The sequence below is a fragment of the Rhyacophila brunnea genome, unplaced genomic scaffold (genome assembly GCF_057557595.1).
Source record: "Rhyacophila brunnea isolate RB1 unplaced genomic scaffold, BYU_Rbru_1.0 scaffold_5, whole genome shotgun sequence".
NCBI lineage: Eukaryota > Metazoa > Arthropoda > Insecta > Trichoptera > Rhyacophilidae > Rhyacophila > Rhyacophila brunnea.
In genome coordinates, this window is record NW_028233170.1 from 1,540,010 (window position 1) to 1,565,859 (window position 25,850).

The window sequence follows — 25,850 nt, forward strand, 5'->3', positions numbered from 1 at the left end:
TCACACCATATTCTCCTTCGCCAGCCCAACTCACCGCCAAACGACAATTTTAAGCATTTTTAAGCTAGATTATTTTGAAAATCAGATTTAATTTCCATTATGTATATATTTTACATAGTTATTACACATTACACATTATGACTGTCAAGTGACTGATATATATGCCGAAATATTTATATATATTCAAATACTAATGAATGAAAAATATATTGTTTTGCATAAATATTTTAAGACACACCACTGCTTGTTATCCTACCAGCCATGACTAAGTGACCTCCACTTTTATCACAAAATTGTATTGTGTTAGTTGTCAAGCATCTCTTCTTAAAAACGCTGTCATTGTAGTAAATTTAATTTAGCAGTATAAGAACGTAGAGTTTAATACTAGTCTCACCATAATGTTGGCCAAAATTGTGGTAGGTTAATAAGTGTATTAATCTTTCTTAAGTACAAGTTAATTTATTTATATTTCTTTCATCAGATTGCTATGTTAAAATTTATTTTTAGGTTACATCAAGTTAAGTAGGTAGTTCATTTTATTTAAATTATTCTCGTTGAATGTTCATCAAACGCGTCATATTATAATATATTTCGATAAAAAAGCAAAATAACCAACATTTTTAATTGTAAGTTTTTTTTTTTCTTAAAATTACGGAATACTTACTTAATATATTTTTCTATTATTAATTATTTGGTCAATACTAAGGCATTTAAAAAAGTCTTTACATTAATATAAATAAACAATATTCGATATGAATGAATAGATTCAATAATATATTCATTTTCTTGTAAACTTTCTATAGGCAAATATTGTATCGCCTTTAAAAATCACATTTTGTATTAGTGTCAGTACTATGCGGAATGCTTCGTTTCTGATTTGCCAAAAATACTATTTCAGGATTTCTCGTCGATATTTTTGATCCCATTTGTAGAGATGTTATTAAAAATCAAACTATTTTGAATTAGATTAAGTGGTTGGCACGTATGTTTAATGTAATACATTATATGTATTACATTAAACATTGATAGAATAAAACATAATATGAAGTTCTATATTAAAATATATCAGTACGGACTCCGAATTCATGTTTTGTTAATAATATCATAAATGCGTTACGACTCAAACTTTTAGCAGAAAATTGTGATCTATTTACTATCGTAAAAACATGAAAATTCTAACGTCTCTATTTTACATTTTTTTTCACAGTGAAAATAAGATTTTGAAGCGACTGTAATAGTTGAAAATTGTACCTACTAACTGCTATTCCACTGATATTTTGAAATAACGTTTATTGTAAATCAATGAAACTATTCTTATAAAAATACAGATTAGCAAGGAATTTCAATTCTATGGACGAGGTCTAAAGTAAACACATACTTTTATAACTTCCGCAAAAAGAGAGTAATTCAGATAGAGTATAATAATATCATAATAATTAATAGATTTGTTCAGTATTCCAAATTGACTGCAATGTCTAACAGATGCAGGCGGCGTTACTGCTGAAAGTTTGTTTTATTATTCTAAAAAATGTTATTGCATAAAGATTAATATGTTTTCAGATTTCGTGTTTTACTTGTTGTTTGTTTATATTAACCTTCTCAAACTGCGGCCTGTCACTAAAAACACTTGTCAATAAGAAATATTTTCAACTTGAGGAGTTAACAAGAAGCAGTAAATTTAAAAATAAATATTTCAACGGATCGTGGATATCTGGTAAGTAACTCAATCTTAATTAATATTGTACTATATACACCACGTGAGTGATTCATGACGTATAAGACGTATAATTCGTGAAATGAAAATAAAATATTTTAATAGATCGCATACTTAATATATAGTATATATAATATATTGAGAATGCGTTTTTTACATATTAAAGATTTATATTTTAAATCAGCGTTTTTAAGATCTGTTGACCTATCAGTTCCAAGTTGTATAAAAAACTTAATTACCACACAGATACCGATCTCAATATAAAACTACATCGGTTGTATAGGTTTATATTGAATAATATGTTTTGATCTCATTCATAGATGTAATAAAATAACAGATGTAGTGATTATATACAAAAATACTACTAAATAGTTTTCCAGTGAATTTTAATCAATTCCAATAATTGATAATACTGGAGCCATTACGCTAATTATATTTTCATTTTTTAAAACACTAACCATCCTCGACCGTGCCAATGGCGTACTCATAAGTTTTCCAAAATTAAAAGTTCCCATGGCATGACATTGTCAGTTCTAACCAATAATAAATTTATGTTTCTTAATACAAAATACATACCCACCATTATAATTTGTTTAACACGTAAATCTCTGACAAACCACCAATTTCTTTTTTTTATTTTGAGGAGAATACTGCCAAATCAAACATTGTTTTTTTAGATATATTTATTTATTGTGAATAATTATAATATCTTAATTGAAAACGTCCATAACGTGACATTCAAATGTAAATAACAAGCTATATTAGTAAAATAAGATAAACTAAAAAAATAAAACATTGTGAAATAGCCAAATCAATTAAGCAGAAACAACGAAATCATTGAAAATCAAATTAAATAGGTATCAATTCAACCATTCTAAAAATTCATTTTAGAGTTACTATATAAAAATGTAACACAGAAGGTGTTTGTTCTTTGTAGTCCAGTACCACCTGAGTGTAAGCCTTTAAAACCGTGAGTCACGTTTTCGAATCCGTCTACCGAATTCGCATTTTTATTGTTTCTAGTTTAACGGGTTAGACAAAATGTCAATCAACTATTCCACGTAAAAACACTATTGTGAAATGCATACCCATAAGTCTGTACCTTAGACCTAAAAGTGCGAAAGTCACATTTTTATCATTTTTCGGTTAAATATGCAGATTTAAATGTGTATTCACGTTCTCTTGATGCTGAAAATTTGGAAGTCCAATGTCAAATGGTTTTCAAAATACTTACTTCTAAAACGACGGTAGTCCAATTATTATACTTTAGAACTGAATCATATCGAAGTTAAGTCAGTTTTGCTTTAATCTGTAGCAAAAAGATTAATTGCAAAAGTCCAACATTCGGAGTTTTAGTCCGAACGCGAGTGAATATTTTAACTAGATTAGATTAACTATTTTAAAACTGCTCTCCTGCAATAATATTAAATATGTGACTTACAGACTTTCAGCTCTGAGATACAACTAATTTAGTTGTAAGAATGAAAATGAAAATTTACCTTTCACGCTATATTTTAAAACAAACAAAAATATTCTAGGAACTGAATTTATTTATTCCAAAATCGGCGAAAAGGGGATTTTCCTGTATAATCTGTCGAATCAAAATTCTACATTATTTCTTCCAGAAGATGTTGTGGTAAGGAAACGTTATAACTTGATATCTTAGTATTAAATAAAATTGTATTTATTATAAACAAATATTCTCTATCCATTTAAAGAGATTCTCAATCGTATCACCAATTAAATCGAGTAATATAATCTACAGGTCTGTCGACTGTACCCTGACTTCGGGTTTGAATCTTCTATCAGGAAAATTAAAATTATGGACTGACGGTACAAAATGCAATTTTTAAATTAGAATTAATAGAAAATTATTGTTGTTTTTTTCCTCATATAATATGTGTTCATATTAAAACAGTTTGTTAATAAAGTACATTAATAATATTTATTTCATCCTCTGGACGTCAAATCATCTATCTATATAATGATCGGTTAAGAACTAAGTTAAGTCTTTTGGCCAATAAATCTAAAAAAATAAGCTTTATTATTATGTAAACTCTAGCTAGGTGAGTGAAGAACTCAGTGTTAAAAACAATGGGTTTTTTTTTTGATTTTACCGAGACTTTGACTGCGACTCTCCGTCATATCGCTTCTTCTCTTCAAGAAGGGGATCCGTCGATCAGGTCCTCACTCCTATTCTGTTAAATAACTTTAAGATTTTGCCTAACTCTTCCGTCTTACCCACCGCCAGGACAACTTTCAATTCGTCGACATTCTCATAGATATCCGCAATTCGCAACTGTACTCTGTGAAGTTCATATTTAGGGCATTGTAGTGCTATGTGTACAATGTCCTCTAAAATATGACATTCATCGCAGAGTTGCGATTCGCTTCTTCCCATGAGAACATCAAATCGTTTGCCCATTGTGTGCCCTGTTCTTAGCATCAGTATTAAGCTCATTTATTGTCAAAGAAGACTCTACAAACCAGGGCACCTCTCGTCGTTATGGTAGAATAGACTTACTCGATTTCCCCTTTTCTAATGATGCCCTATGGTGAAAATCTATCCTCATACTTTGGCCCATTTTCTTTATAGCCTCATTCCAGTCCAGGTTTTCTGGTATTCACTGATATGGTACCCCTGAATGGCCAGCTTCCTTTGCCAGATCTTCCGTTCTTTCATTGCTCTCAATATCCATGTGCGATGGGATCCATTAAAGGCATAGATCTCCTAAAACAATGGGTTAAATTATGTTTCCTAGGAAAAGTGTTTTCCTAGGAGAAGATTTCAAGAAAAATGTAACTTTTTACAACACACAAATTTTGAACTCAATGCTGGTGAATACTAAAGATAAATTAGATAAACTCATCCAAGTGGTATTCATCTATTAAATTGTGACTCTTGATGCCAAATATGTTGGACAAACTGGTCGATCTTTTAACATTAGATTCAAAGAGCATTTAGCCTGTGCCAAAAATGGTAATGAGTCTTACTCTTTTGGACATCATTTATGCTTAAATAATCACTCTTTAATATCATTAAAAAAATATTAAATCCTACATTTGAATGAGAAATCTAAAAAATTGGATAAACAGGAAATCCTAGAGATAAATAGGTACAAATTTTTGCCTAATTCTATTTTTTTTAAATGATCAATTGAATTTTGTGTCATCTCCGTTATTGTATCCTATATAATGTTAGGAATTGTCTTATTGATTTAACATAACTTTATAGATCGTACATTATTTGTTATTTTATTTTTTGTGTTTATTTAAGTTTGACTGATATTTTCGTTTATCAAGTGTTTTATTATCAAGTTATTTTTTTTATCAAGTATCGTTTATCAAGTATTCTATTATCAAGTGGTAATATTGTTTATTTTTTATTTACTGTGTTATTATTAATATTGACTAATCATAAATATTTGTTTGGTGATAAATTGAAATTTTATTGTAAGTACTTATCGCTTAATATTTTGTTTTATGTTAATAATTTTAGAATATTTTCTTTAGTAAATTTTAATTTAATTGTTATTGACAAAGTATTATTGGGTGGATAATGCAATGTATTGGTAGATTATTTGTGTCGCCTTTTGGATTTGTTTTGCTAAATACCTGTTTTATATTATTGTTTATAATATAATATTATTCAGTTGAAAATTTCCCTCTGAGGCGTTTGAAACCGGTCCAGATTTATTTATTAAAAGTGGATTAAGTACTAAAAAATGCGTTTCATTCAATTAATAAATAATAGATTATTGATTAATTTAATGATTTTTACTCGAAGTCATTGATATACTACTAGATGAGCAGTTCCCATACAAGTGTCATTTTAAAAATGTACCACAAAAGATATTACGAATATCGTCTTATAATATTTCCTTATAGGTATAATGCGTTAAGACCGATAACATGGATTCCCGAATTTCAACCGTATTGCCCTGGCTGTAAAACTAAATTTGCGTTCTTGGAATAGTGAACCTAAGGGTGGCTGCAACGCAAAGCAGACAGAGCAAGTCGTCATGCGCTGGTTATTAGCTAGAGTAAGATGCAAGCTAGATTGGGCTTACTCAGTAAGTTTTAACAAAGGCCGAGTCGCTGAAAATCGGGCGTCATTTTAAGAAGCATATGATTCATCCAGTAGTATATCAATGCTCGAAGTACATATTATATAGAACAAATAATTTATTAATAATAATATTAAACATACAAGCAATAAAATTATTGATTGAAATTTTATAACAAATTTTGTCTTTCAGGAGAAATTGAAAACAAGAGACCTCATAGTATCGCCAGATCAGAAATTTCTACTCGCATACACTGATGCATTTAAGGTGAGAATATTGAGTAGCAAAATCAGTCAAATTAATGATAGTATATTATATCTCGTAATTGTCCGGTCAAAGAAAGCATTCACAGTATTCAATATGATATTTTTACCTAATTTTAACTAATTACCAATATTAATTATCCTGGCCCACTAATATTTTTATGTGATGACATTTTCAATTGATAACAAATAGTTGTATAATACAATATGTATCTGTTATGAATTTAAAATATTGGTTAAAACAAAACCAGTATTGTTTGTAATAGTATTTTATTATAAATGATACTTGCAATATAATATGTACATAAATAACATATAAATAAACCAGTGGCGAAAGGTGGAAGTAAACTGATAAGATCTGCCATAAATTGTGTACACTAACCTTTATCAGTCATACGTATTTGTTTTCATTGAAATAAGACTACAATAAACAAATTTATTCATTAGTTTTTAAAGTTCAATTAAACCCTGCGAAACCCAAGCCATAGTAGATAATAGTCAAAAAACACTCGTATATCTATAAAATATCTAAAATTATGCAATTAATTCAAACGTATCTTTGAATATTTTATAGATATGATCATATTTTTTTTATCTATTATAGTTTGAGTTAGGCAGGGCTTAATAAATAAAAAAAATGAACCAACAATATGTGCAATAATGTATTCTAATCCAACGAAAACAAATAAGTATGAATGAAAAAGTGTGCGCAACTTTGTCATATCCCCCAAAATATACCAAAATTATTATGGTTTGGTTTAGGCAGGGTTTAATTGATTTTTAAAAATAACCAATACCATCTATAAATTGTAGTCTTAGTTCAATAAATCACTATTTATTGCAGATCTTCATAGCCTAGCTCCACCATTCGTTACTGAAATAACAAAAAGACATTTAAGTATTTGTTATATATAAACAAATTATTCTGTTCAATGACAACACAATATATGCATCTGCCACTTAGCTTTTATCGTATTTTTATTACAAGGTCTAATCAGCACAAAAAATCAAAACTTAAAGAATCATTTCACTTTTCAGAATCATGTTCAAATAATCACATGGCGACTTGCACTCTATGATATCGAAAACAGGTGAAATATTTTTCCTATCAAACGAATTTGTAGTTTCAGTATTTTTGTAAACAATAATACCTAACATTCTTATTGTTCAAATTCCTAGAAACCTGACTCACTTGGCCGGTAATCGACACATACGTCAATTTATGTTCTTCCGCAATCACTCATTGATATACAATATTGACAATAATGTATACTATATTGAAGACGCATCTGTGAGCCTTGAAGCTTTGGCGCTTACGACTGACGGTATTCCTGGTAGAATTTATAATGGAGTACCTGATTATATTTATGGAGGTGAGTACATTATTCAATTAATGTCATATTTTATATATAGATTATATCTATTCCTCAGATGTTATTAGAATATTTTGCAACAACTTCAAGTCTATTCTCGGTAGAGAACATCTAATACAGTGATTCCAAACGTGGGGCGTACGCCCCACCGGGGGGAAATTTGAATGTTTTGGGGGGGGGGGGCAAAATGCATCTTAAAAATCATTAGAAGACGAAGCATAGCACAAGGATCGCACCAATTTTCTTCCGAGTTGTACATATTGTAACATACAATACATATTTACTTGCGAAAGTTAAATTAAATAATTACAAGATAAAAAGAACTTTTTATATACAACGTTTTTAAATTTTCTGTTGAATCATATAAACTTGACTTGCTAGCTTAAACGATCAAAAAAATTTGTGTTTGATAGAAATAATACTGAAATGTCATTTTGATTTCCATATTAACGCACGTATATATTAATAATTTAGTTGCTAGGACCATCCGCTTAACAACCAATAATAATGTCGAAATAACTTTTCATACAAAACAGAATTAACTGAAAATTAATTCAATTCTACTTAAAGATGCATTGGCATCGTGTTCTGATATATTCTAAAAGTTTCAAATGTCTACCTAGTCGGGAAGTTAGTTAAAAATCGATTGTAAGATCTGTACCGGACAAAGAACCACCGGACAAATAAGTATACGAGCTAAGAAAAACGTTGTAAAATAGTGTTGCCTATGTGCATTTTTTATTTGAAGATTTTTTTTTTTATTACAACGTTTTTATTAGCTCGTATTCTTGTTTGTCCGCTGGTTGTTTGTCCAGTACAAATCTTGCAATTGATTTTTAACTAAGTTCCAAACTGGCCAATGCATTCTTTTAATACTTTTAGCCACCTTTAAGCAGAATTGAATTCATTTTCAGTTAATTCTTTTTTGGATGGAAAGTTATTTCATAAAAATCCGTAAAAAGTAAAAGACTATTATTGGTTGCTAAGGGGGTGGTCCTAGCAACTAAATTATTAATATATACGTGCGTTACTATGGAAATCAAAATGAAATGTCAAAATGACATTTCAGTATTCTGTATTTGTTTGTTTGTTTTTTATTTACTTCATATCAAGTACAAGTTTGAGCATATTGAGCATAATAATTCAACAGAAAATTTAAAAACGTTGTTTATAAAAAGTTCTTTTTATATTGTAATTATTTTCAGAATTAGTTAGGTACCAACTATACAATTTTGATAGGGGAGGGGGGCTTTTTAAGGGTTGAAGTGGGACTTGGCAGAAATAAGGTTGGGAAACTCTAATAGGGAGATTCTAATAATGAGATAATATTGAATATTGTGTAGCTATTCAAGTGTATGGAATCATGGATAATTTTTATTATTTTCATGGAAAATTAGCCGTTTGTCAGCGTTACAGTTTCTGCATTAATCAGGAATGGATAAAAATAAAAATATACCGATGAAACTACATAGCAAATTAATACGATAGAAATACAACTTTTGTCGCCTTAATCGATGATTTTTGCTAAATTTTGTTTCTAACTTAATTAAGGCAATAAAATATGGTTGAGCCAAATATGGTGGCCTTCATCCCTTATTTCCCCACCTACTTTACATCCTTATTTATTATTGTCACAAGACGAGACGACGAGCAATTACGGGTCATAAGACGACCATGATTGAGAATAACATTGAGTCAGCTCAAGAGAACGAACGGGTGCATGTTGCCGCACCGCGTTACACAGAGTGATTCAAGAGTTAGCTCAAGTGATATCCAGAAATCGCACGTGTTGTCAGCTTGTTAATAGCTTAGCCGTCGTAAACTATCGAGTGACTGAAAACGTACTGTTCAACCTTCGTTGCACTAAATCTGTCACAGTTACATCAATATCATAAAAGGTCAGTGTCTGGCAACCTGTTTAAACCGCCCTCCCCTAGATCCGGAATCCACCAGCATCCTTTAAAATTACAGTCCACTGCTAAAATCGCCACCAAAATGCTTTAAACACAATGCTTCCAGATTGTCCTAAACTATTAACAATATTGTATGTGGCGCGTCACGGTCACGTTACAAATTTTAATATACATAAACGCAACTTCAATAGCATATTTTTTCATACCCAAGAACTAAACCTTGTTATTACTACAACAAGAAGGTAACGTACTTCCTATTATTTCTGTGTTTCTTGTGTGTAACTCATTTAATTGACTGTTAACTTGTAAATTCTGAGTTCTAAGGGAAACACTCCAACCCATACTGTTAAATATTTTGTACTGTGAAATATTGCATAATAAACAATGTATATATCTTTACAGACGTCTGTGATTATTAATTTCCTTCGCAGTGAGTGGGTACTTAACCGGTTAAGTGCCCAAAGCGTCTTTGGACGCCCTAATTACACCAATTTTTATGTTAATTACTATCAATTAACTAATTGCGGCATAGAAAGAATTAATATTTCTTAATAAGCTTATGAATCGTCGAAGAATGCAATAATCTTTAAAAAACCTGATACTTACTTGTTGTTTTCATTTCAGATGTATTTTATAGAAAAAACCCATTAACGTGGATATCTAAAGATGGAGTCTGGCTTGCAATAGCGCGTTTTGATGACACGAACCTTGACAATGCAACATTTTTCACCTACGGTAAACCAAGGTCCATTGATGACCAATATCCTAAAACTCGCCATGTGAAATACTCTGAGGTAGGATTATATTATAAAATAATATGTATACAGTCTGATAAACCTGTAAATCTTTCGGTGATGCAAAAACTAAAGTATTTATCACTTAAATCTTGCCGGTCGAACCTCGCGACCGAGACATGCGATAGTAACAGGCGACACTCACGTAATTTCAAACGGCTAGTTTAAAAAATGCGTTCGCAACTATTAATTATTTATATTGACAACTTATTATTCTTCTACAATGCATGTCTTAATTAATACTGTCAAATTAACGACTACAGAATGGAAGTCACAGAAATCCATTTATTTTTTAGTTTAGTGAAAATATTAGGTTTTTCATTTACAACATTTTATCGGATTCAAATATGTTAATATGTCTTTCACTAAATGTCTCATAAAGACAACAGTGAATCGTATTACAATAATAAAAAAGTATTTATAAAATTGTTTTTAAGTAATCGGTAATTACCAATAAATTATATAACATTGATTGGATAATAAATGTACTACATACTGATACAGATTAATCTATCGCTGAATTTAGATTTACTTATTGTGTTTTTTTATCATCAAATCACATAAATTACACAAGTGTTACATAGTGACCCAAGTCCATCCTGGTTATTTTTGAGTAAACTAGGTTCAAACAAAATATTTGAGTATTTCTAATTGTGTATTGCAATTCGGAAGTGTTATTTTGAGTACATTAAGTTGTCATATAATTATGGGAAAGCGTAACTTTACAGAATAAAAAATACTCAAATATTATGTTTGAACCTAGGTAACTCAAAAATAACCAGAATGTACTTGGTTCACTATGCTTGTGAACCACTCATATTAAGACTTTGATAACCACAAGGGCAGTATATAATAAACTTAATCTTAATCATTCCTGGTGCAACTGCCCGTGGTGGGCCCAGACCTATTCAAATCGTCTTCCCTAATCCGGCCTATTGTTAGTTTAAACCGATATGTTAAAGTACATATTAAAATACATTTCACAAAAAACTCAGTGTATAATATTATGACTTGTTTTAACGAAGACAATATTTAAATATTAGTTTAATGATATTTATATTCAGCTATGGGGATAAATAAAAAATACGTCTATCATGTACAGCATAATTACTATTCACAGGTAGGAAAATCTCACCCAGATGTATGCATAAAAGTGTTAAACCTCAAGGATGCAGCTAATCCTAAGTGGTTAATATTTAACCCTCCTGTGGAAATCTTTGGGGAAGAACTGCTCTTGACTACAGCTCTGTGGGCGTCCGAAAGCGAACTGGCCATTACATGGATGAATAGAGTGCAAAATAAAAGCGTCCTTATTATGTGTGATGTCAATACAGCAAGATGTGAAAATGTATGATAAGTATGGGATTTAAAAAATATTTGTATATACTAGAATAATTCAAATATCAAACTTTGTGCGATCTTTTTTAGTAAAAAAGTTTCTTTTTTTTCTTTTATTGATGTTCTCGGTTAAAATTTACTAATACTTACAAATTGTATTTCGGAGTGTTCTTATTTATTTTTCTTCATTCGTGCAGTGATGATGGTCAAATTCTAATAAACATAAAAAAACCATAAGAAGAGAAGATTCTTTCGTTCATTTACATTCGCAAGAAGGTTACCAAAAACCCTCGTAGTCCAGAGCGAAAGGCACTGGATTTTCATACGGGGGCTCCTGGTTTAATTCCTGATGAGGTCATAATACATTTATGTGATGTTTTCAAACCCTGTGTGTTTATAGTGTTTATACTTCTACTACTGCAATATCTTTTCACTTGACTACTGCCATTTTAGTGTTAAAAAGAATATTTTTTTTTCATTTAGACAAATAAAATAAGCAGTATGCACTTTGAAAACAATATTATATTATGACACAAATAACTATTGTAATATAATAACTAATTCCAGTGTGTATTATTGGTCAATTCTGTTCAAATTTTACATCGAATATAACATTAATTTTTATATTATTTATTATCGACCACATCCGATCCTAATAAGATCATAATTATGGTGTGAAGAAATTAAGAATGGAGGTTTTTGTATTAACCGATTTTTGTTTTTACAAGAAATGGATGTTAGCCACTTGTTCAACCTATTTGGCCCATACTCTGACTGTACACAAATTAAAAAAGAATATGTGTATCTTCCAGACCCAAGATTCGGACCAGTGGGTCTATTCTATACTTATCGAACACTAAAGTGATAAATAGTATCAAACTTAGGGTAGGTTTGTATCAAAATATTAGCACTTATTGTAACAATTACACGAAGTTGGTTTTTATTGTTGCAATAAGTGCGATATTTTAACAGTAGCAAGATAGGTGCTGTTAAAATATAGCACTTATTGCAACAATAAAAACCAACTACGTGTAATTGTTACAATAAGTGCTAATATTTTGATACAAACCTACCCTAAGTTTGATAATATTTATCACTTTATTACTTAGGCGGTCGATAAGTATAGAATAGACCCACAGGAACCCATGCCGTTATAGGCCGACGCTTAAGCCGCGCGGCCGTCGTAGGCATATCGTATCAGTTAGTCAAATATATTTTAATGCATTTATTTTGAGGTTCTCTGGATGTTTTACTTGTTAGTCGCAATCATGTTGGAAACATACCGGATTCGCAACGGCATCACGTCAGTGATATCCCGTGGGGATAATCAGACCAATCAATTAGATTGTTTAGAAGATGCATATTCTATTGGTGGAAATTAAGGAAATGATGCTAATACGTATGAGAGTAGAAAACTCGAAGATATTTCATTGCCTGCATAATAAACACCGAATATCAGTGGATGTGTATATTATAATAAATAAGTTGTATATTTAAAATATCTGATAAGAAACATAAAGTGTAGTGGGTCGATAATGAATTTACATAAAATTTTAGACTAAAACCGATAGGGAACAGCATGTTGCAGCTGCTTAAAATGATACTATGCCTTGGACCGTCATCCCTGAAACATGAAGCATACTGCATACCATAATATGAACTGACGATTATTAAAATATTCTATTTTTTTTAAATCTCCGAAGAATACTTGGATCGGTTAATAGAAACTCACCTTTACTAACTTGATCAATTTAACCCCAATATAATTATGACGTAGTTAAAATTCTTAAGGCGTTGTTATGAATGCAATGCTCGTTATAAGGTTTATGAAGAAACCCCGGTAGTCCTTTGACATATAAGCCGCCCAAGGAGAAGATACGTGGACAACATCAAGATGGGTGCAGAGACGCCAAGTGTTACCAAATGGAGAGATGAACAAGGGAAATTCCTAGAGCATGGTTGTGTCTATAGACATGACACATGATTTATCAAAAATATAATCATTTAGATAATCACATATTCTGATCATCACAAATAAGTTATGTTATAGAAATCCACTATTGGATGAAATCGTTCTCAAATTGGGTCCATTCTACTTTATACTTGTCTTTAATAATATAATATTTCGAAATCAGAACGAAATGACTAAAGTAATAATATAATCTAAGACTGTATTTGAAATATCACCTTATAACTACTAAACTTGCCAAAAAATTTATATTCAAAATTTACTTCACATGTTTCAGGAAGTATTTCGCCAGGAGAATCATGGGTGGATTGAAGTAACTACACCCGTTTTCTCTCGTAGCGATCCCAAATATTTCCTAGATATAAATCCATTATTTCAAAATGATACATCCAAAGGGGAATTTTTCCATATTGTGAAGTATACTCGTGGAGAGAAGACTCCTGAAGTAATGACTTCTGGGATTAGAACGGTCGCCAACATTGTGGGGTGGAATGAAGATGCGGATTTGATGCAAGTTAAATATTATTATGTTTTTTGATCATATATATAAATATAGTCTGTATAGTGTGGTCTAAGATAATTTATTTTACCCCTTTAAGTGGCGCAAATTTCTTTGAAAACAAGATTTTTTTTTAATTAAGAGAACTTTGCTCACTCTGTAGCTAATTAAGCGCAGCTTTTCAATAAATCAAAAAGTTGCAGATAATTATTTGTTCTTAATATTATGTTTTTGATCATCTTTTATTATGTTTCTTTTACTCTATAAATTGATTAGTATTTAAAATACCGCAATATCAATAAAATATGAGATATCGTTAAAATTAATATATTTGTTACTAACGTCAAAATAAATAACTAAACCCAATTAAGTGTATCACATTAAAAAAATCATTTTTTCACAAAACTGTTAAAGCCAATAGAAAAAATCTTATTGAAAAAAGTAAGACACCCCGCAGGAATCGAACCTGCATCTCTCGGGTTTCACGCCCACGCGTATTATACACCAGAAAGTATTATAAGAGCCAGTCGTAATTAAGTATGTTACCTTTAGCATAGTGGTATATGTGCATGGGCGCGAAACCCGAAAGATGCAGGTTCGATTCCTGCGGGGGGTGTCTTGCTTTTTTCAAAAAGATTTTTTCTATTGGTTTCAATATATTTTCTCAGAAGTGTTTTCAATAATTATAATGTTACATTCTTAAATGTTGTGAATTATTTGTTGAATAAAAAAACGAATTAATTAATAATTGTTATTATTTTGATTCACAGAAAGATCAGATAATCTCAAAAACGACAATGTTATCCAAAGCTTGAAAATAAAACATTTTTTTTTCTATATTCGCAAAAAATGTAGACATTTATATTTTCTATTTTTGTAGATATTACGAAGGGACATTAGAAGAAATACCTTGGAAATATCACCTGTACGTTGCTGGTTCTCGTAACGAATGCATTTCATGCGATATGATATCTCCGTATGGAGAACTCTGCGATTATGCGACCGCTAAATTTTCACCTGGCGACAAATACTTTGCGCTCACCTGTGGAAGTCGAGCTCCTACGTACACAGTACTCTATGATGCTCTGGTAAATATAAACTATACACAATTTGGATCAGTTTTCGAAAAATGCCGATTTGGAAAAAAACTTTGACCTATTGGGACGTGAATCCACAGCGATTGGCCAATGCGCCCTAATACATAATTAATACAACATTAGAAAAATGTCTCAATTACAAAATAATTACCAGTATAACAAGAAAGTAGAAAAGACAGTATATGGTTATGTAGATATTAGAGTAAAATGATAAATACAATTATAAATCTACCATATTTAACACGTCCACAAACATGACATAGTGAATAAAAAACAAATCAACCATAATGGTGCCATCAAATAAGTTAATCGCACGATACACAGCATCATGAAACATCACATCTGTTCTGCGACGAGGTATTATGAAGACCGTAGTGTTACGAGTGATATTGGTGGTACATCATAACTAAAACTATGATGATAATCTGATGACATTCAGGAGTCAATGTTAGTAATGATGTTACATTGATTAAAAATTACAAATTCTGGTTACCATTTTTGGCGGAATTTAAAATACTTGAAAAATATCAACATGATCAGTACTTGGACCGATAGTTTCATTGGTAAAGATCTCATCCGGATTGTGGTGGACTTGGGTTCAAGTCTCATTTAAGTTTCTTTCAATATTTTTTCGTAGGATGTTCCAAATTGTATGTATTCAATGAAAAGTAATATATTATGTTTAAATACATTATAGTTATATTAAGATAATAATAAAAACTAAGTGATAAACTAATCATTTAGGTAGTCAAAAAAAACCTATCCTACCTCCACTTCGAAGGTTGTGAGCAGTGGCAGCTCGACGATTTTCTAGGTGATGGGGTTTAGGCATTAATTATTAATTATACATACCTACCTACTTTCTCACAATATTATACATAAAGTAAGTGCCAAGTTACTAAAAATAATATGATTTTATTAGTGAGGAAATAGGTATTTTTTTCAGAATAAATAATATGTTTATCTGAGTCTAATTTAATCACATCTAAAAATTGTGCTTAAAAATAAAAACAATTAATACGAGGGTGGGTCAATAATTCCTTAGAAAAAAGCATTAAAACAGGTTTTATTTTTGTATTTTTTTTTATTTCTCAACATAATTTCCTTGGAGCTCAATACACTTGGTTAGACGTTTCTCAATTTTTTTAAACCGTCAGAAAAATAAGTTTTCGGAAGGTCCTCAAAATAAGCATTTGTCCGATCGATGACTTCTTCATTTGAAAAAAAACGTTGTCCACTTAGCCATTTTTTTAAGTTTGGGAAAAGGAAAAAGTCACTGGGGGCTAAATCTGGCTAATACGGTGGGTGGTCGACCAATTCGAACTTCAATTCTTCAATTTTAGCCATTGATCGTAAACATGTGTGAACACGGGCATTGTCCTGATGAAAGAGGAATTTTTTCCTGTGTAAATGAGGCCGTTTTTCTTCAATTTTGTTTTTTAGCTGGTCCAATAAAGATGCATAATAATCCCCTGTTATTGTTTTTCCTTTTTTCAAATAGTCAACGAAAATAATTTCACGTGCATCCCAAAATACAGTAGCCATAACCTTACTAGCTGATTTTACGGTTTTCGCCTTCTTTGGACATGGTTTGCCTTTGCAATCCACTGCTTTGACTGTTCTTTCGTCTCGGGAGTATAGTGGTGTATCCATGTTTCATCTACAGTCACAAAGCGACGAAAAAATTCATCCGGATTGCGTTGCATGAGCGACAACAGGGCTTTAGAGGCCACCACCCTACTGCGTTTATTGTCGACTGTGAGCAAACGCGGCACCCATCTTGCAGAAATATTTTTCATGCCCAATTTGTCATGTAAAATAGAAATGACGCTACCTTTTGAGATCCCTGTAACCTCAATTATCTCACTCAACTTTAATCTTCGGTCACTTAACACCATATCGTGGATTTTATTGATCATTTCTGGTGTAGTCACCTCTACAGGACGTCCTGAGCGTGGTTCATCCTTTGTTGATGTACGACCACGTTTAAATTCATTTAACCAGTTATAAATAGTTGCAAGTGAAGGAGCAGATATGCCGTGAACTAAATCCAACTCATTTTTTATTTCCTTTGCTGTTAACCCTTTTATATTAAAATGTTTAATAACAGCTCTAAACTCAATTTTCTCCATTTTCCATTTTTCCATTTTCCACAAGCAAATTTTTTTTTTAAATGTACGAGAAACACACAACAACCCGACCAATCTGATTGAAACTTCGCAGCATACTGAATCGGTAGTGCCGCTGCATGAAAACAAACCGCTTGCAGTACTAGTCGCGCCACCTGTCGGCTTTTCTAAGGACTTATTGACCCACCCTCGTAACAATAATTATTGTAGACTTACCGTTCTCAATTTTGAACAACGACATACAGCGAGCGTTTTTAATCACCATGGGGTTATTTGATTCGCTCCCCAGTGTGCGTATACTAACGCTAATGCATTCACATTGTTGAATGAGATTTGTACCGTGGCAACGGGATGGGACAGAGTGACCCCACCGTAATCAGCGAAAAATACACGCCATAGCTTACTCAATCTGTAAATAAGTGTCATCGTGAAATAAGGCGTATTTAATTTAATTAATTACTTAACCGCGTAATCATCATTACCTATGTTATTACATAATTTATAAGTTTTGATTTATAATTGATAATAATAAATATCCATATAAAATTGCGACGGGTTTAGATGGATAAAATAAACTAAATTGTTCATTTAATCATGTAATTAAGTAGGTATATTATGACAATGATAAAAATATTGGACGTGAAGTTTTTACATGATCACGATGTGGGGATGGTCCCTTCGAACCCTTAAGGTAGAGCCGCCCCTAGTTGTGAGGGGAGGGCCTGATGGTGGTTTTTTATTGTAAAGAATAATCTAGATTTATTCGATAACTGTTCACTTTATTTGGCGTTACATTAAAAAAAAGGTTATATTCTTTAGAACAGTAGATAATTTTCCAACTTCTGACCACACATGCATTTTTACTTCAAAATCTGCTATTTCTAATGAACTGCTAACGATGATTACCTACTGCCGATTATGTAAAAGAGTGGGTAAAATATTGACTAAGAAAAACTCACATATTGTGTTAGCTTTGTCATACATTGCCTAGCATATTTTTTACGATAGGCCAGATTAGGGAAGACGATTTGAGAAGGCCAGGGTCCACCCCGGACAGTTGCATCAAGAATGATTAAGATGAAGCTTATTATATACCGCCCCTGTGGTTATCAAAGTCTTATGTAAAGGATTCAATTTAGGTGATTTTGTGATGAACAATCTTTTTTCTTCTTTCGACCATGTCCGATCCTAATAGGATATTATGGGCCTACACAGAGTGGAGGTTTGTATTGACAGATTTGTTTTTAGGAGAAATTGATGTTAAAACAGTTGCTCAACATATTACGTCCATATTCTGACTCAAACATAAATTGAAAAACAATACCTATGTGTATTTGCCAGACCAGTATTTGCACCTGGGACCCACGACGTTATAGGCCGATGGTTAAGCCGCTTGGCCATCGTGACTGTCTCATGCATGTAACCTTCTAATATTTTATTTTACCATATATCTATCAAACAAAATAACTATAATTGAACTAGGTTTGATTCATTTTTCAAAGCTACGAAATATTGAGCCTGCCCACGTAGGCATTGTAAAATATTAACTCAATTCATTTTTGATATTGCTTTCCGCCGTTTGTATGCACAAATGTGCTACCACAGGTGTGCCCCTTAATAAGTTAACATCGGTCATCGTTACAGACAGGCAAACGTCTGATAATGTGGCAAAACAATGAAGAATTTCGAAGAGTCATTGATGGATACCACTTTCCTCAAACAAAATATCTTCGCATACCGCTGCCAGGATCTGATGTATTCTTCAAGATATCTTTTCCTCCGCAATTTGATCCTGACGATACCAATGTCACATATCCACTAATCGTCCACATATATGCTGGTCCTAGCGTCGCCAAGGTCTTGTCATTCCAAGATTTGGGTAAGCGCTTCATATTATCTAATTTAGTGTATAATTATATATCCAAAAGCATTAATAATAATAATATGAAATCTACTAAGTGAAGGATATTAGAAAGCTAATAGAATAACAAATAAACCGCATATAACTCACTTATCAATCCGATAAACGGCGATAACTGTACTTAGAAACGGATATCGAAAGAAAAGTATCGATGCTTTTAGACATCCCTATTACTCTATGTAAGTGACTAAAAAGAGATAATGAAGCTTTCATAAGAATATTGACATTCTCTCATATAAATAAATATATACATAGCTTCTTTAGGTATATTCCAAATATTGAAGCTCGATTTGATATAAATAAAAAGGATTTCGAGTTATATACAGATATATTTTTGTAAAAAAAATGTTTTTTATGATAAATATAAAAACTATTAAAATTTCACACATTCGGTGTAACATATATAAAACTCGTTTCTTCAATGATCTATTCAATGATCCATCGATCATAATGTTTTTAGATCATGAAGAATTTTGGGCAACGAATCGGAGTTACATCTACGCCCGAATTGAAGGAAGAGGATCAGCGTACAAAGGGAGTAAAATCCATTATGGTAGTTATCGCAGACATGGTACAGTTGAAGTCGATGACGTCATCAATGGGACAAGGTTAGTTTCCCACCAATATAACATTTTTTTTTCGACCATGTCCGAACCTGATAGGATCATATTATGGGCCTCCACATAGTGGAGGTTTGTATTGACAGATTTTGTTTTTACGAGAAATGGATGGCAGCCACTTGCTCAACCTATTAGGTCCATACCCTGACACACACAAATTGAAAAACAATCTGTGTACTTGCCAGACCCAGGATTCGAACCTGGGACCCACGGCTTTATAGTCCAACGCTTATGCCGCGCGGGCACCGTGGGCGTTAACGGGCGTTATTTTTAAATTAATATGCATACTATTTTGTCATTAACAGCGAACCAATCGAACGTGTGACCCATTATAAATATTTAGATACATGGGTCAATGAGAAATGGAACCAGTCTCAGGAAATAAAAACTAGAATTGAGATCGCAAGGAGCGCCTTTCTCAAAATGAGATGCCTCCTTAGCAATCGAGATCTTAACTTAGGTCTGAGACTGCGTATGGTACGTTGTTATGTTCTCTCAATTTTTTCTATGGTATGGAAGTATGGACGCTAAACCAAGAGATGTCACGGAGACTTGAAGCTTTCGAGATGTGGCTGTATAGGAGCATCCTCAAAATTCCTTGGACTGACCGGGTGACAAATGTTGAAGTTCTCAATCGAATGGGGAAGACCGAGAAGTTCTACGTAATATCAAAACCAGGAAACTACAGTACCTCGGCCACATTATGAGAGGACAAAAATACAGCATTCCCCAAATTGTCATTCAAGGAAAGATCAATGGGAAGCGTATCAGAGGACGGCCCCGCATTTCGTGGCTTAAAAACCTCCGTGATTGGTACGAGTGCAGCTCCACTGAACTGTTCCGGGTAGCAGACGACAAAGATAAGATCGCCTTGATAGTGGCAGACCTCCGCTAGGGGATGGCACAATAAGAAGAAGATGCATACTATTTTAGTGACCCAGTAGAGTTGTGCTATTTGTTGTGGTCCAAAACATATTAATAATAAATTACCTGACCAAGTTTTCGGTTAAAGGTTTTAAATGATTTTATGAGTTAATTATCGAATTTAGACATGGGTAAACAATTTTAAAATACCTTAGAAAAATATATAACATCTAGGAAAAATACGACAATCAGCGGGATTCGCGCACCGGCACATGTGCACTATCAACTAAACTATGTGTATCTTATTTAATTGCGACGAAATAAACTAATGTTTTTTAGAATTCTCTCTAAAGCGTTTTCTAAATTGCGTTATTATTTGGCAGTTAGCTTTTGTATTAAAAATCAATGAATATTATTTATAACCAGTGTAAGGATCTCTCAAAATTGTTGTTATAACGTACTTCCACTTGCTAATACGAAGAATATTATATTCTTAAATCTTGTGAATTATTCGTTGAACAAAAAAAATGTGTATAGCTTAGTTTATTGTCTTGTAATATTATTTATTAATTTATTTAAAAAAAGACACGTTGAGCACATAACAAATTATTAATTCATAATTATATCATTCCTATATATATATAGTATATAATCACATTGCTTTTAATAACACCTCTGGGATAAAACCAGTGGCGGCTCGTCCATATGCACTGCGGAACTGCAGCAACCCCATGCAAATTGAGAAAAATTTAATATTATAATATACATAAATTTATGTGTATTATATGAAAATTTTTAATATTCTTTAAGCGTGTTAAACTCTCCCGCGCACCGATACATCCAATAATAATTATCATACACCGCGATGAAAGTGATGTATCAAGTGATTTCATGCAGTACCATTTTCGATAGAATATGCTCGAATAGGCGAAGGAGGGGCGCGGGGAGCGGGGCTCGCCGCTCAGGGCTTAGTCTGGTACTGCCGCTTTGGCAGTATTTTTGTGTTGCGAACATTGTCGGGTACAGCGGCTCTGAGCTAGACGCGACGCGCGACAGATGTCGAGAGCAACTGAAAGTGATAGACCTTCTTTCAAGGTAAAAAGACAGAAGATTCAATTTTAAAATGAAATAAAAACACTTATAATGTTTAATTTTAATAATTTTGATGTTAATAGTAAAGTATTATAATCCAAATAAACATTTATTTTTATTTTTAATCAATCGCAGCACCCCCAGATATAATATATACGAGCCGCCACTGGATAAAACGCTATTGGTAATAACTTCGTTGTAGTAATGAGCCCGTTGCATGCTGAAATGACCGGTAGTAAACGGGCTTGCACCTATAACCTGTTAAAAAAGAACACTATGTGTATTCAAATATCCGACTGAAGGTATAGAACGAATCTGTTAATTAATATTTAATTACCACATTTAAATATCATGTTAATTATATCTAATGGCCAGGTAATTAAAACGCGCCAGTCGCGCTGTTAGCACTAAATGACACCTCCACCCAAACCATCAAACTTTTCTCAAAACTAAATTTCTGAATTACATATTGATTACATATTGATACATCAAAATTTGACATTGCATAATAAAATACATATTAATTTAACTAAGAAGCTTGGTATTTCTAACACAGCTATTTATGTACTTTCGACAATGATTCGTGTTAATAATATTCGACACTAATTACCGTTATCTCTTGCAACAGGTATTTGTTAGACAATTACTCTTGGATTGACAAAAAAAATGTTGTAATATGGGGCTGGAGCTACGGCGGTTATGCCTGCTTAAACGGATTAGCCAGGGATTACCACAACATCTACAAATGTGGAGTGTGTGTTGCACCTTTGTTTGATCTACGGGAATTCAGTAAGTATTATTGAATCAATAAAAAAAAATCACATGACAAATCATAAACGAAACAATTCATCATCAGCTTGAATCTATCCACTGCTGGATGAAGGCCTCTTCAAGCTGCTTCCACTTCTCTCGGTCCTGTGCATTGCGTTGCCACGTACTTCCGTAGAACTTTATCATTTCATCGATCCAGCGGCATCTAGGTCTACCTTGCGGACGTTTTGTATCTCTTGGATACCACTGGGTGACTAAATTTGTCCAACGATTGTCTCTTCTTCGAGCTATGTGTCCAGCCCATCTCCATTTGAGGCTTTTAGTGAACTCTATCACATCGCAAACCCTTGTCTGCTTCCTTATCCACTCATTCCTCTTTTTGTCTTTTCGCGTTATCCCCAGCATGCACCTATCCATACCACGTTGTGCTACTCCAAGTTTCTGGATCTCTCTTTTAGTTAGGGTCCATGTTTCCACGCATATGTGATTACGGGAAGCATACACTGGTTGAACACTTTGCGCTTTAGGCACAGTGGAATGTCACTTTTGAAGACATTATTCAGGTGGCCAAAAGCAATCCAGTCTAGCTTTACTCTGCGAACAATTTCATCAAATATACACCCATCTATAGACACTTGTTGTCTCATATAAATGTAGATTTTCACCTGTTCGAGCTGAGTGCCATTAATGAGGGTCTTTTTTTGGCCCGCAGAGTAGTTGAACATGACTTTCGTCTTTGTTACATTTATTTTCAAGCCTACTTTTTGCTTACTTCAGCGAGTTCCTGCATTGTGCTTGGATCAATTACAGTGAATTCGATCAATTATATTTCAGTTTCAATGCGAATCGAAGGAAGCATGGGCAGGCCGACCGCAGATGACAATTTGAAGGGATACGATGATGCTAATTTTCTTAATCACGCGCTGAATTTGCGCGGGAAAAAGTTCGCCATCTTGCACGGAAACGCTGATGAGAACGCTCACTACGGCAAAACTTTGCAACTCTTCCACATACTGCAAACGGCAGGCATCGACTTTGAACAAATGGTAAATGTAAAAAATAATACGGTGACCGAACTTCAATTTATTTTAAACGTAGTTTTATTTATTTATTATGTCATTTTTATTTTATAGAGTTATCCTGAAGAAGCACACACGCTTCTTGGAGTTCTGCCGCATGTTTATAATTTTATTGATGATTTCTGGAGCCGCTGTTTTTCTTCTTAGTGCATAGTCAGTGCAACTTATTTATTATTATAGTTATGAAGTTGTAATCAATCGCATCTCAATAAGAAATAATAGAGTATGTAATCTTTACTTTACTGTAGCATTATTTCTCACAATAGTTTTAACATTATTGTTTTGTATAAAATCGCAAGTGATAAATACACCATCAATGAAGGTTGTACTATGCTTTATTATTTTTGTACGAAATATGCTATTTAATACAAAGTATTGATAATTTAACTTGTAAAGTGTTTTAATTATGGCCCTCATTTCCTGAAGGGGGGCACTAGGCCATGATGTTTGGCATGCCCCCAACATATTATCGCTAAGGTATCTAATGTTCTCCAAATCCATGTAAAATAAATAGTATTCCTGTATTTTTAGCGAGTTATGGTATTTTTAAATAAATCCACTTGAATAATATTGTCGGCACTCGGCATTATATTATGAAGCACTGATTGCGACTTCTTTTGTGACACACAGCAAACACATTAAAAAATATTTTTAAATAAAATTCTGTCCGTCAAATAGCGCCGCAGGCGACTTATTTACTATTATAGTAAATTTATGGTTTGTGTTTATATCACTTAATTGGTCGACATGCCACGCCGGGCCTAGCCCCCAGGCTAGAGCCCTGTCATCCCCCCCTTGTTGAGGCCATGGTTTTAATTAAGTAGGTGCCTAATCAATATGTATCAAAAGAAAATTAAAAAGAGTTTTGAAGTAGAAATAAATAAACACGCCATTATTATTAAAAAAGTAATACTATCGACCGATGGTACTTGATGATATTTGAATTTAAATTATAATCGATTTAAGTTTTGTATTATTCCATTTGAGTCATTTTTTGCGACCCGGATTTTGCCTTTCTGCGTCTTCGAGTACTATGTGCACCCACCAATGGCACATACACACTGACAATGAATACAGTTATATAAACAAGAATTAACTGAAGAATTTAGAATAAAGAGTAGGAAAAGAAGGAATATTTTTTTAATTTATTTAATATAATTAGGTAAGTAAATTATCGTGTTCGACCCTAAGCAAAGCATGTGGGACTCCACAGTAGGGAGGATGTATTAAAAGATTTTTGTTTTTACCAGAAATCGTTGTTAGCCACTTGCTCAACCTATTAGGCACATACTCTGGGTAAAAACACGACGTTACCGCTCGACTGAACGATTAAGGCGATGGAGAAAGTATACCAAATAAATATCTACAATTATTTTTTATTTATATATGAGTGGTTCACAAGCAGAGTGAATCAAATCCATTCTGGTTATTATTGAGTAAGCTAGGTTCAAACATAATATTTGAGTATTTATTATTCTGTAAGGGTATGATTTCCCTTACATAATGACTCAAAATAACACTCTTATAGAGTTATAAATACTCAATAATAATAATCAAATATTATATTTGAACCTAGCTTACTCAAAAATAACCAGAATGAACTTGGTTCACTATGCTTGTGAAGCACTCATATATTATTATAATAATATGTATAGGTACACAGAATAGGTACTTAAAAATCTCCGCATGAATCGTCACCTGGCCAAAACTTGGTTTTGTTTAGGTAAGTACAATATGTAGAATTGAGGCTTTGCCGTAAAATCTACAGTCACAGAACTGAAGTGGCCAGTGTCTAGAGCAGGGGTTCACAAGCTTTTTCGTCAAAGGGACAATTTTTAAATCAAAAATATTTGGCGGGCCGACCTTTCTTTTGTAAATATTTTCTATTTTTAAAAAATATAAGGCATAAAATAAAAAAACATTATTTTACCTATTGCACTGATTTTTTTTCAAAAAAAGGCCATCGTCCTATGTGTGGCTCGCCTAAAATTTTTAAATTCTTAATTTGCTCGCGATAGACTAAAAGCCGAAATGAAAACTATTAAACAAGTGGGCGAATTGGTAAAGCTTTGGGTAAAAGTATGTTTTAAGAACCTTTTTCTTATACATGAACTAAATAGGTAGCTACTCATAAAGCATTATTTATATTTTATACATTTAAAATAAATTAATACGAAAATGAAATTTGTGTTCTTGCAGAGTGTAGACGATGAGCTAGCATAGTTGGCATTGCAATAAATGTATTTTAGAGACAAATAAATTGTTGATTTAATTTTAGATACCGGTGACACTAATAATTTGTTATCAGAAATCACGTTCCCGCGAAATTTCTGCAAACCATCCGAGA

General features: G+C 32.5%; 1 protein-coding gene across 1 annotated transcript; it reads left to right on the top strand.

Annotated features, from left to right (window-relative positions):
- Positions 1-305: 305 nt before the first annotated feature.
- LOC147065878 (venom dipeptidyl peptidase 4-like) lies at positions 306-24,624 on the top strand. The gene is made up of 15 exons (XM_085955623.1): positions 306-416; positions 1,561-1,714; positions 3,253-3,350; positions 5,974-6,048; positions 7,083-7,135; positions 7,224-7,417; positions 9,955-10,124; positions 11,245-11,472; positions 13,709-13,941; positions 14,811-15,018; positions 18,801-19,035; positions 19,538-19,685; positions 22,282-22,442; positions 23,259-23,470; positions 23,558-24,624. Exons 1-15 carry the CDS (start codon positions 399-401, stop codon positions 23,648-23,650), a joined length of 2,280 nt encoding a protein of 759 aa, XP_085811749.1. The 5' UTR covers positions 306-398; the 3' UTR covers positions 23,651-24,624.
- Positions 24,625-25,850: the final 1,226 nt, after the last annotated feature.

Coding starts and splice junctions, on each gene's coding strand:
- LOC147065878 (XM_085955623.1), top strand. Junction 15,019..18,800: donor CAGTACTCTATGATGCTCTG/GTAAATATAAAC, acceptor TCATCGTTACAG/ACAGGCAAACGTCTGATAAT. Junction 23,471..23,557: donor GCATCGACTTTGAACAAATG/GTAAATGTAAAA, acceptor TTTATTTTATAG/AGTTATCCTGAAGAAGCACA.